General features: G+C 46.5%; 1 protein-coding gene across 2 annotated transcripts in view; it reads left to right on the forward strand.

Annotated features, from left to right (window-relative positions):
• Nucleotides 1–12,415, forward strand: part of ITPR3 (inositol 1,4,5-trisphosphate receptor, type 3) — a 152,874-nt gene that overhangs the window by 104,966 nt on the left and 35,493 nt on the right. For both annotated transcript variants that reach the window (XM_015419698.1, XM_015419706.1), the window contains exons 30-38: nucleotides 2,031–2,231; nucleotides 2,490–2,741; nucleotides 3,783–3,908; nucleotides 6,647–6,772; nucleotides 7,299–7,419; nucleotides 7,820–8,004; nucleotides 9,315–9,463; nucleotides 9,766–9,874; nucleotides 11,107–11,197. In XM_015419698.1, the coding sequence (XP_015275184.1) occupies nucleotides 2,031–2,231; nucleotides 2,490–2,741; nucleotides 3,783–3,908; nucleotides 6,647–6,772; nucleotides 7,299–7,419; nucleotides 7,820–8,004; nucleotides 9,315–9,463; nucleotides 9,766–9,874; nucleotides 11,107–11,197 (1,360 nt within the window). The remainder of the gene's footprint in view (nucleotides 1–2,030; nucleotides 2,232–2,489; nucleotides 2,742–3,782; nucleotides 3,909–6,646; nucleotides 6,773–7,298; nucleotides 7,420–7,819; nucleotides 8,005–9,314; nucleotides 9,464–9,765; nucleotides 9,875–11,106; nucleotides 11,198–12,415) is intronic.

The following is a 12,415-nucleotide window of genomic DNA, read 5'->3' on the forward strand; positions in this document are numbered from 1 at the left end:
AGAGGTAAAGAGAGAGGGAAAGAAAGAAAGAAAGAAAGAAAGAAAGAAGGAAAGAGGGAAAGAAAGAGAGAGAGAAGGAAAGAAGGAGGGAAAGAAAGAAAGAGAGAAGGAAAGGAGGAATAGAGAGAAGGAAAGGAGGGAAAGAAAGAGGGCAAAGAGATGGGGGAGAGGGAGGGAGGCTCTCCCACCCCCTGTCAAGCCCCTGCCACCCCCTGTGGATCCTTCACTCACCCCAATCAAGCTTCCACCACCGTCACCCAGCACCAGTCAGGCCGCGCCCATGCACCCCCAATCAAAGTGGGGGGTGGGAAAGGTGACGCAGGGCTTCCGTGAGCCCCAGCTTCTTGGTGTGGGCCCAGGAAGGCAGGTGGAGGGGGCTCTTCAGGTCTTTCCCAGCGCCTCGGTGCGGGCCTGGGAAGGCAGCCGGGGGGGGGGGGGCCCTTCGGGCTTAAATGCCTCCCTGATCCTTCCAGGGCCCCCCTGGCCCGCCCGCCGTGGAGTCGCGGGGGGGGGGGGGCTCTTCAGGCCTTCCTCGGGCCCCAGCTGCTTGGCTCCAGCCCGGGAAGGCGGGCGGAGGGTGGGATCTGCAACTTAGCTCCCTTTCTCTTGCTCCTTGTGGCCCACCTGAGGGCTGCTGGGAGCAGGGGACAGGGCTTGCTGCATGTGCTTGCCCCCTGGGCTCGGAAGGCAGCCGGAACGTAATTCCAGTGCGTTCCGCCCCCAAAATAGTCCTGGTTGGCATATTTTGTGAGTTGACTCAAGCAGTTCTCTGGAGAGGTGGCATATACATTTTTAAATAAATAAATAAATAAATAAATAAATAAATAAATAAATAAATAAATAATGAGAGTATCCCCCTGTTTGCCACTCTGAGCTCTATAGGAACAATATGAATAAAATTACTGGATGATGTTGGAATTAATAAACAAATTAAAAATGCCAGATGATGGTCTAATAGTTCACTGGAGAAAGATCGGAACTTCTTATCTCAAGGAAAGTCTAGAGAGGCATGGGCTGTGCTAGCTGTTGTGCCTCCTGTAGTCCCACCTCCATTCATAGAATCATAGAGTTGGAAGGGACCTCCAGGTTTATCTAGTCCAACCCCCTGCACAAGGCAGGAAATTCACAAATACCCCCCCACACCCCCAGTGACTGCTGTTCCACACCTAGAAGATGATCCTAGGCCAAACCGGCCTGGAGAAAAATTGCTTCCTGACCCTGGAATGGCAATCAACATTTCCCTAGGCCTCTAAGAAAGGGCCACAAGAACTAAGCACTGAGGCAACCCTTCTTGCCCTCCCTCTCATGATCTGCCTAACTTCACAGAATCTGCATTGCTGTCAGATGGCCATATAGCCTCTGTTTGAAAACCTCCAAAGAAGGAGAGCCCAGCACCTCCTGAGGAAGCCTGTTCTACTGAGGAACTGCTCTAACTGTCAGGAAGTTCTTCCTAATTTTTAGCCGAAAACTGTTCTGATTTAACTGCAACCCATTGGTTCTGGTCCGACCTTCTGGGACAACAGAAAATAACTCCGTACCATCTTCTAGATGACAGCCCTTCAGGTACTTCAAGATGGTTATCAGATCACCTCTCAGTCGTCTCCTCTCCAGGCTAAACAAACCCAGCTCCTTCAACGTTTCCTCATAGGACTTGGTCTCCAGACCTCTCACCATCTTCATTGCCCTCCTCTGGACACATTCCAGCTTGTCTATATCCTTCTTAAATTGTGGTGCCCAAAACTGAACACAATACTCTAGGTGAGGTCTAACCAGAGCAGAGTAAAGTGGTACCATCACTTTGCATGATCTGGACACTATACTTCTGTTGATACAGCCCAAAATCATATTTGCCTTTTTAGCAACCACAGCACACTGCTGACTCATGTTCAGTGTATGGTCTGCTAAGACCCCTATATCCTTTTTGCACATACTACTGCCCAGACAAGTCTCCCCCAACCTGTAATTATGCATTTGATTTTTCCTACCTAAATGCAGAACTTTACATTATTTTTTCTTTGTGTTCTCACCAGCTGCTGGAGGCAGAGACAATGCAGCACATCTTCCTGAACAACTACCAGCTGTGCTCAGAGATCAGTGAGACTGTGCTGCAGCACTTCATCCACTGCCTGGCCACACATGGGCGCCATGTGCAATATCTTGACTTTCTGCACACCATCATCAAGGCTGAGGGCAAATACATCAAGAAGTGCCAGGACATGATAATGACTGAGGTGAGGCTTCACTCCTGTGTCAGGTGAAGAGCAGAATGGAGTGGAGGGACAGATCTGTTAGGGAACTGAGGGAAAGGAGATTTCATCTTCTCAGAGATCTGCACATTGTGCAGAACCAGTGTACTCTTCAGTTTTTCACTGGCCTTTATATAGCAGGTGAAGTAGGAGAGGTTGGATTATGATTATTCCTGGGGAAAAGATTGCGACCCATGTCTCCATGGAGTCATATTTCTTAGACTTTTTGTCCCTTTTCTATAGCTGACCAATGCTGGAGATGATGTGGTGGTGTTCTATAATGATAAGACCTCCCTAGCCAATATGTTAGAGATGATGACAGCGGCCCGGGATGGCGTAGAGGAGAACAGCCCCCTCATGTATCACATCTCTCTGGTGGATCTACTGGCAGCCTGTGCTGAGGGCAAAAATGTATACACAGAGATCAAGTGCACGTCTCTACTTCCATTGGAGGATGTGGTGCGAGTGGTTACTCATGAAGACTGTATCACGGAGGTAATAGCAGGATGTAGGTAGCTGTCATGGCTTTATGGAATAAATTTGTGATATTCTGAGCTGATATCTCTTATGTGTTTACGTCCTTGTGCTACTTGAAAGAAAATTAAAACTAGTGGTAGAGTAATGAGTAGAGTGTCTAACTCAGCCACTTAGTAATCTTGGGCCTATCAATCTAACCACATTCACAGGGCAGTTCTGAGAATGAATTAGATTACTGTCCATGTTTGTTAACTATGAGGACCATACTAGATGTGATACTGAGAGATCCTGTGAATCGATCTCTCTGGCATTTTAAAGGAAAATAGCAGGCATGCAGAGTCTAGATTTCAATCATGGCTGTCTGTGGGGGTGGTTTCACCAATTGAAACTAATTCCTTGTACTGTTAATAGCTCTGTTAGGCATTTTTCCTTTCTCTGTCTTCTTTTGCCTATCTGTGACCCTTCCAGGACTAAAGAGCAGGTCAGTTTGGATTGGTGAGATCATGCACGGAGGAAGGGTTAAGCCCCTTCTTCCCAACCTTCCTCCACTGTCCCTATCAGCCTCAGGCCACTGTGTGGCTGTTCTTCCCCTTTAAAAACAGCTGGGGAGGACAGACCTCTCAGAAGTCTATCTTGGCCCCGAACTTTTTGGAGGAAAGGGAGAATGGGGTTATGAAGTTGTTGCCACTTTTCATTTATTTTATTTAAAATATCTATATTCTGCATGGTTTTCTTAGACTCAAAGTGGCTAACAAATTGACTTTAGGTTGTGAACCTACAAAAAACAGTCCATCAGCAAGAAAAAGACACAGCTACATCAACCCTTCACTGAATGCTGTCTGAAATATAAACTGTTTTCGGGTCTTCTTGAATGCCGGAAGTGCAGGTGGTCAAATTGCCTTGTAGAGTTAGAAGTGAAATTCTGGAGGGCATCAGAGTACTAACAGAAAAGTGCTAATACAAAGGAGAGTCTGATGAATGTGGAGGGCATTCTCTGTCCTACTTCTCACACCATGTGCAGTGACTCTGAACCTGGTCTCTCTTGCTGTCTTCTTTCAGGTGAAGATTGCTTATGTCAACTTTGTCAATCACTGCTATGTGGACACCGAGGTGGAGATGAAGGAGATCTACACCAGCAACCACATCTGGATGCTGTTTGAAAACTTCACCCTTGACATGGCCAGGGTGGGTGCCTGGGTGCATTAGGTGGGTGGGTGGGTGCCTGGGTGCATTTTAGGGTGCCCTAAAAATGTTATTTTAGATAATAGGGAAAAAGGACTCCATGAAACGGAAGCCATTTAATTTCTAGTGTAGGCTGGTGGTTTGTGGACAATGGCTTCGTGAGTAGCTAGTTGGAGAAATTGGTGGAAGGGCGATTTCTTGTAGAAGAACAGCTCTATTTATGATATTCGTTGCTAAAAGTACTTTGGTAGCCATTAGCATAAATGCTTTGTTTGTTGTTGTTTAAAAGGGATTTAATGACCACATGAAGGATAGATATATTGCAAGCTATTAGCCATGATATTTGGCACAATGACCATGTTTTAAGGCACTAAAACTCTGTCAAATGCTAGAGGCTGTCAGCAGGGAATAGATATCACCATCATATCCTGCTTATAAACTCCCTTTGGTATCTGGCCAGGAGCCACTGGAAGATGGAGTGCCTAGCTAGATGGATTCAGCGTTCTTACATTCATGCTGTAGTTCTGTGTGCCATTCCCTAAGCTAGATGATGTTTTATTATTCTGTGTGACAAGGAATACTTCCTCAGATTATATTGTGCCATTATGACTGCACGTAATAATCATTTTTCCTGCTTTGCAAATAGTTTTCGCACTAGGGACTGTGTGCCAAAGCCAGTTATCAGAGAATACAGAAGGCTCTGTTATTGGTCTAGACATGTCAAACAGATGGCCCAGGGGCCACAACCAGCTCGTCCAGGGCTCTTATCCGGCCCACAAGCAACTGGGGAGGAAACCAGTTCGAATGTGGACCAGAAGGGCTTATATTAGGGTATTATACTCCCTGCTGAGGTCCTTCCCTTCCCCAAATGTGGGCCCTCCCCAGGGTCTTCCCCCAGATCTCCAGGGATCGCTCAGCCCTGTGTTGGGGCCTGCCTGCTGCCCTTGGCCAAGGCACCAGGCTGGAATGCACTGCCTGATGTTGCCACATCCTCCTCTGGCCAGAGCATATTGGGCTCCTACCTGTCCTGCCTAGGCTACTGGAAAGATGGCTGGCTGTTCTTGTGCGGCAGGCAGAATCTGTTTGACCCCACTTCTCTGAGCCCAGCCAAGCAGCTTCCCACTTGGAGGCAGCCCAGGGAAGGTGCTCGTAGGCACAGGCACCTGTGGAAAGCTGCCAAATGTGCCTCATATATAAGCATGTGAACGGAGTGATTGGTTGGGCTGATTGCACTGTGCACAGCAGCCTGGGCATGAGGGAAAAGCCCAGTGCTTATGTGAGGGGCAGAATATGTGCAGAATGCTGAGGGTTGGAGCAGAGGAGGCCCACTGAGTTGGGTGAGCTGGAGCTAACCCACTGACCCAAATGTGCACTGCTTCTCTCCTGTCTCCCTCCCTCAGCAGCACAGGGAGTATTAAATAAGAGGCAAAGCCAAAACGCGTGCAATGCTCCCTGGGCTCCCTGCATGCGAGCGCTGCCTTATGTAACAGTCTGAATGGACGCTCCCTGGGCTCCCTGCATGCGAGCAGAAATGGAAGGGGGGTAAGGTGAGGCCAAAGCTGGGAGCAGGCATTCAGAAAAGGACACTGGGTTTGCACATGGCAGAGGCAGACGCTGGATGTGCATCTGTGTGCTTGCACATGGGGAGTAATGTTTTGGAGCTAGTGGGTAATAAAAGTCTGCAAAATGCTTGCACATGGGGAGTAATGTTTTAGATGGTTGGATAATACTGTGGAGCTAGTGGGTAATAAAAGTCTGCAAAAGGCAATTAAAGTGGAGCTGGCATCTTTGGAGAATGGCAGCGCATGAAGATTGCTTGTGGTGCTGGAAGCATTGCAGTTCCCCTTGTGATTCAAGCTTGTTGCTGAATTTGGGACTTTGACAGAGGGAGGTGTGGGGTTATGTGGCTGCCTCACCTCCATCCCCTCCCCAAAGCCTGTTGACTGCAGCAGTTTCTTTAAGGCAGGGCTTGTTGGTCCCCCCCGGTTGATGCCACTTGACCACCTGTCCTTGGCTGCCGCACCTGCAGCAACGGCATGCAGCCCTTCATGCTCCAGCTCATCAAAAGCTTCTGAAATGTGTTAAGTCTTTAAAGAGCCATGAGAGTCTCTGGTTGCTGCACCTTGATTGTCAGGCAAGAGCTCTCTGTGCTGCGCAAAACTTCTTGTGCATATCGAGCAAAGGGTGGTTAGTTAGGTACTGAGCAGGGGTGTGGGTCATGGTCAATGGTAAAATATCTCTGGTACCTGGCATTACATTTTATGGCACAAATGGCCCAGCCAGACAAAGTGACTTTTATGTCAGATCCGGCACTCGTATAAAACTATTTCAACACCTCTAGTCTACACAGCCCTGCACAGTGTATCGTGACTTAGTGATTAGAAGGAGAGGTCAGTCTTCTGCTTCTTAGATATATCTCAGTCTAGAAATATTAGCTTCATGTTATTTCCCCTCCAACCTGGTCTGAATTAACACAGATTCTACAGAGCAGGTATTGCACAGGAGCCAAAAGCCTGTGCTGGGAAGACCCAGTTCAAAGTTCACTTTGGCTGTGAACTCACAAGGTGCCCAGAGTCAGGCCCCTTAATCTCCCAGCCTCAACTTTCCCTGCGTCGTGGGGCTAATAGTATTCCCCTACCCTGTAAGATTGTTGTAAGGATTTCCACGATAATGCATGGCAAGTGCTCTGAATATTCAAAACGTACTATAAAAATGCTGTCCTTACTTCTCCATCTCCACAGGTGTGCAAGAAACGTGAGAAGCGTTTGTCAGAACCTGCCTTGGAGAAATATGTGCTCACTGTGGTGCTGGATACAATCAATGCCTTCTTCAGTTCCCCTTTTTCTGAGAACAGCACCTCTCTACAGGTACAATTGGGCTGTATATTGAATCCTTTCCCCATGTCTCACAGTTCTTTGGAACCACAAATATGAACAGTAGAGGACAGCTGAGGAACAAAATCTTATCTCATAGTTCTGTGGCTACACAAGACTTCTTTTCTCTGTCCTGAGGAACTGATACATGGATAACCTGGATTGGGCTTCATGTCAGACTGGAAAATGTTGGCAAAAAGGTCCAGGGAAATCCCTGAGAAGCAAAGTATCCCCTACAGAGGGAAAAGCAGAGTGTTCATAGTAGCCAAACGCAGGGTTCGGTGTGTACATTCTCTCTCTCTCTCTCTCTCTCTCTTTCTCTCTGTGTTTCTTTTTTTCCTTTTAAACAATTTGAAGCAGGGCAGTAAGCTGCAGTTGAGTAAATCCTGAAATCTGAAACCAGAGCAGCTGCCTAGCTAGAAGCTGCCCCTCCTGAGTCAGGCTTACTTGCGTTAGAAGCAGCATATGGCCCTGACAGATGCTTCCCACCTCATGAGGCTTTGCCTTTTTGTTCTTGCAGACCCATCAGACTATTGTGGTGCAGCTCCTTCAGTCTACCACAAGGCTCCTGGAGTGCCCTTGGCTGCAGCAGCAGCACAAAAGCTCAGTGGAAGCCTGTATTCGCACGCTGGCTATGGTCGGTAAGGAGCCATACCTGCACATAGCAGAAACTGTCTTGGGAAAAGAGAGAGGGGTGGCATGCATGGGATTTAAGCTGGAGGGATGCAAGGAAGGTAGGGCAGCCACCAGAACTATAAACCCCACGTTGTGCTAATCTGGTTTGGGATTGGTAATGTTTGGGTTGCTTTTTTGGTTGTAATTTACATAGTTGCACACTGGGTTTTGCAAGATTTGCATGATGGTAGTCATGGTGCAAGTTGTAACTATGGCCTCTATCAAGGAATCTGTTAGTTCTTGGGAGCAGTGTGCAGTAGGAGAGCAGTGCTGTGCTCTGCTCTTGGGTATAATCATGGGCATTCTACTAGGACTGGGATACTACCCTGGAGTTCCTTCCTTTGTATAAACCTTTTCTCCTTTCAGCGAAGAGCCGCTCCATTTTATTACCCATGGACCTCGATGCCCATGTCAGCTCCCTGCTGAACAGCAGTGCCATCAGCAATGCACAGAGGAATGCTTCCAGCTACAAGATATCCTCACGCACTTTCCCTCGTGTCTCAGCTCCAGCCAACCAGTGGGACTACAAGAACATAATTGAGAAGCTGCAGGTGTGGGGTGACAATGCATTTTTTGGTTAGGTGGAAGCTTCAGGCTCTTTGTAGTGGTGTTGGAGCTCAGTGCTGGGCATGGAAATCCTCTTTTTGTGGCAAAACAAGGGCTCAAATATAATGGGCAAGTCCATAAGGGGCTCTGCAAGAGAGGTCAGAAGTCTAACAAAAACCGTTTCCATGGTGCAGTCGAGATGGGGCAGGCAAGCTGGTCCTAGTGTGTGTCCTTCTGACTTATGGTGACCCTGTAAACTAATGACCTCCCAAATGTCCTATCATTAGCTAGTCCTAGATAGTTTAGTTATTCTGTGACTGAGGCTGGTGACTCCTGGACTGTCCAGAGGAGGCCAGATGTTTAGCAGCCACTAAGCCATTGCTATAGACTTGCAGGGCCCATGTCATCTGGCTCCACAAGGATGATGCATTGCTTTTCCCCCATGTGGGCAAAGCTTAACCAGTCACAGGTGGGTTGGTCAGTGGAGACAGTGGACAGAAGCCCTGAAGGGCAGCATGAGGAAAATGCAGCTGGACCTTGAATCCCACCACAAACTGCCCTACTAGGACCTGGAAGTAAAACTGGGGCAGAGGAGAATCCCTGTCTTGGAGAAGTACAGCTTTCAGCCTTTGGAACAGTAAAGATAAGGAGGAAGGAATGATGGGGTTGACTGAACCAGGGAAGAGTTATGAAAAAAAGAGTCATGAAGAAAAAAAAATAGAGAGCTTCTGTGAAAGAACTAGAGCCCATTACATAAAATATGAACCTGAAAATAAATTTCAACAAATGAACCTTGATTCTTATTTATTTATCAATCATCTGATTTATACCCTGCCCTCCCAGCCAAGGCCGGCTTGGTCATTTGTTGGCTCCTACGCCTGGCAAAGCAATGAGGAATGTAGGCTTCTTGTTCCAGCCTTATGTTACCCTCTGTGAGTGCCTAAAATAGTGGGGTTCTCTATAGGAATGTCTGTTGCTCTTCTTCAAAATGGAGACCATATTTCCCCTCATATAACATATATTATGAATATTGATCAAGTGGCTTTGTTTATTATCATGTGCTATTTGTCTAATTTATGCCAGCGTGAAAAGCTCTGATGTGCATTAATAATGGGAGTTCCATTCTCTGGCTTTGCTCATACACTTTAAAATGCATACTATCTTTGTAGGCTTAAAGAGGAGAAAGTTGCTTTTTAAAAAATACATAAAAGCTAAGATTGTCGACACCCTGAATTCTGCATTCAGAGCTAAAGTCCACATTTGTAGAGCATAATCTCGGAATCACAAAATGCCTGAGACCACTGTGCTTTCACAGGACATCATCAATTCTTTAGAGGAGCGTCTTCAACCATTGGTGGAAGCTGAACTTTCAGTCTTGGTGGATGTCCTGCACCGTCCAGAACTGCTTTTCATGGAAGGGACTGAGGCCTACCAGCGTTGTGAAAGTGGTGGTTTCCTCTCCAAGTAAGTGGGCCCTGGAAGACGATATCATGACATCCTTTGAGGAGTAATCCAAAATCCTAGGTCTCTGTTGATCAGTAAGATTGTCGGGTCAATCAGCCACACCCCTTGACCTGTGGTTTTGGAGCCTCAGCCATCTTGTATTCCTTACAGTTTCAGCTACCGTGTTGGATTTCAAAACTGAAGTGGCTCACGAATAGTATACTTAGGAACAGTGTTCTAGATGTTTTTGACTGCTAGCTCTATGTATGATATATATGTGTAATAAAAATGAGGGATGTTAATTGTTTTTTGTCCATGGTTAGATTGATCCAGCACACCAAAGACTTAATGGAATCTGAGGAGAAACTGTGCATTAAAGTGCTAAGAACACTACAGCAGATGTTGGTGAAGAGGAACAAATACGGAGACAGAGTGAGTACCTTGGAGGCTTTTGCTCTCACATAAACAAGCTAGCCTTGAGTTTCTTAATTCATAAGAACATAAGAGAAGCCATGCTGGATCAGGCCAATGGCCCATGTGGTCCAACACTCTGTGTCACACAGTGGCCCAAAGCCAGGTGCCATCAGGAGGTCCACCAGCAGAGCCAGAACTCCAGAAGCCCTCCCACTATTGCTCCCCCAAGCACCAAGAATACAGAGCATCACTGCCCCAGACATAGTGTTCCATCTATACCTTGTGGCTAATAGCCAATGATGGACCTCTGCTCCATATGTTTATTCAATCCTCTCTTTAAATCCCCCCACACTTTTAAGCAATCCCCTCTTGATACTGTCTATGCTTGTAGCTGTCACCACTTCTTGTGGCAGTGAATTCCATGTGTTAATTACTCTTTGGGTGAAAAAGTACTTACTTTTATGTGTTCTAATCCTACTGCTCATTAATTTCATTGAGTGCTCACGAGTTCTTGTACTGTGAGAAAGGGAGAAAAGTACTTCTTTCTCTACCTTTTTTATCCCATGAAGAATTTTGTAAACTTCTGTCATGTCACCCCATCAGTCATTATTACTGCAAGCTAAAGAGCTCCAGCCCCTTTAACCTTTCTTCATGGGGAAGGTGTTCCTTCCCTTTAATCGTTTTAGTTGCCCTTTTCTGCACCTTTTCCAATGCTATGGTATCTTTTTTGAGGTGCGGTGACCAGAATTGTACACAATATTCCAAATGAGGCTGCACCATAGATTTATACCGGGGCATTATGAGAAACTGGCTAATTTGTTTTCAGTCACCTTCCTAATAATCCCCAGCATAGCATTCCCCATTTGGCTTTCTGGGTAAAGAGTTGGGCCTTGTTCTCCTCCTTCTTAATAGAAACTACTTCATGATAAACAAGGCCTTGCATCTCTTAATTTATTAATTTATTTATAATTCGATGTATAGTATATCCCGCCCTCCCTTAAGGCTCAGAGCGGCTAACAATTGGGGCAAAAGCCATAATTAAAACAATTAAAACAAGTTGCTCCAAAGTTGCTCCGAAGTTGCAACAAATTACTCCAAATTCCTCTAGCAGTGTTCCTTCAGATAATTTAGCTATCCCACCTCATTCACTTGGAACTTGAGTGAAAAGTGTAATTATTAATGGATTTTTTTTCTTTTTTAAAAAGTTTAGTTGAAAATTCATGGTTCATCTAGTTTATTTCTCACACTAGGGCAATACATTGAGGAAGATGCTTTTGACTAATTACTTGCAACCCAAAAGGGGTGGCTCCAAAGGGGAGATTGTTGACTCTTCTGGAAGTGGTAAGTAGCCTGCAGCCCTGGTTTTATCACCCTCTGCTTCTGGCAGCTTCTACAGTGCTGTTGTTTATAAGGCAGAAAAAGCAATAGATTTACAAGTGTTCCAGAAATGGTAGCCATGTTAGTCTTTGGCAGGAAAAATAAACGGGAGTCTGGCAGCCCCTCAAAAACTAGGGCTCCTGTAAAGGTTTGTGAGCCACTTTAGATATAGAAGCTAGCTTTCAGGACCTAAAGCAGCCTTCTGCAAATAGTGACCTACTGTGCCAGACAGAAGCCATTCCAGCCATGCATTGTGGCCTGCCAAGTGCTTGAAAAGCCCCAGTTCTTCTGCCCCAGGTAGGCACTAAATATAAGATGTTTATTAAGCCTTATAAAAAACCCACTCTGGGTCTGCGTGTTTTCACATGCGAGTTGCGTGTTTGCCTACATGTAAAAGCGTACTGCTCCAGTGCCACCACCCAAGATATAAAACCTAGCCTATCACGTAACCAGTGCCTTGAGAAACCCTGGTAAGGCTGCCTCTGAGCAAGTACAAAGGGCAGAGCCCCACCCCACAGGGTGTCTGTTGTGGAGAGGGGAAGGGAAAGGAGTTTGTAAGCCGCTCTGAGACACCTTTGGGTAGTGAAGGGCGGGGTATAAATCCAATCTCTTCTTCTCTTCTCTTCTCTTCAATTACTTTAGCTCCCCTCGTGTGTGCATGTCCTTATCATGTATGAGCGGTCTTGAGTCACAGTCTGCTTTCTTAAACAGGGGAAAAAGGCTTTATTACTAACAATTAGACTAGAGCACATCCATGTAAAATAGCTGTCCGGCCTAGTAGGAACGTACTGAAGGAAAAGGAAACATAAACAGGAGTCATGGCAAAACAAGGGCTCAAATATAATGGGAAACTCCATAAGGGGCTCTGCAAGAGAGGTCAAAAGTCTAACAAAAACAGTTTCCATGGTGCAGTCGAGATGGGGCTGGCAAGCTGGTCCTAGTGTGTGTCCTTCCGACTTATGGTGACCCTGTAAACTAATGACCTCCCAAATGTCCTATCATTAGCTAGTCCTAGGCCCCGGTCACACGAGAGGTTTTGGGCCGGGAGAGGGACGGATCGGGGGTGCAGCAAACGGGCGCGATCCCACCGCAACATCTGGGAAGCGTTGTGCGCCCGTCCCCGATCCGGCCCTTCCGCCCAAAACCCCGCAGCAAAAATAAACCAGGAAGGCCGCATCAAGG

The sequence above is a fragment of the Gekko japonicus genome, unplaced genomic scaffold (genome assembly GCF_001447785.1).
Source record: "Gekko japonicus isolate JY-2015 unplaced genomic scaffold, Gekko_japonicus_V1.1 scaffold255, whole genome shotgun sequence".
Taxonomy (NCBI): Eukaryota; Metazoa; Chordata; class Lepidosauria; order Squamata; family Gekkonidae; genus Gekko; species Gekko japonicus.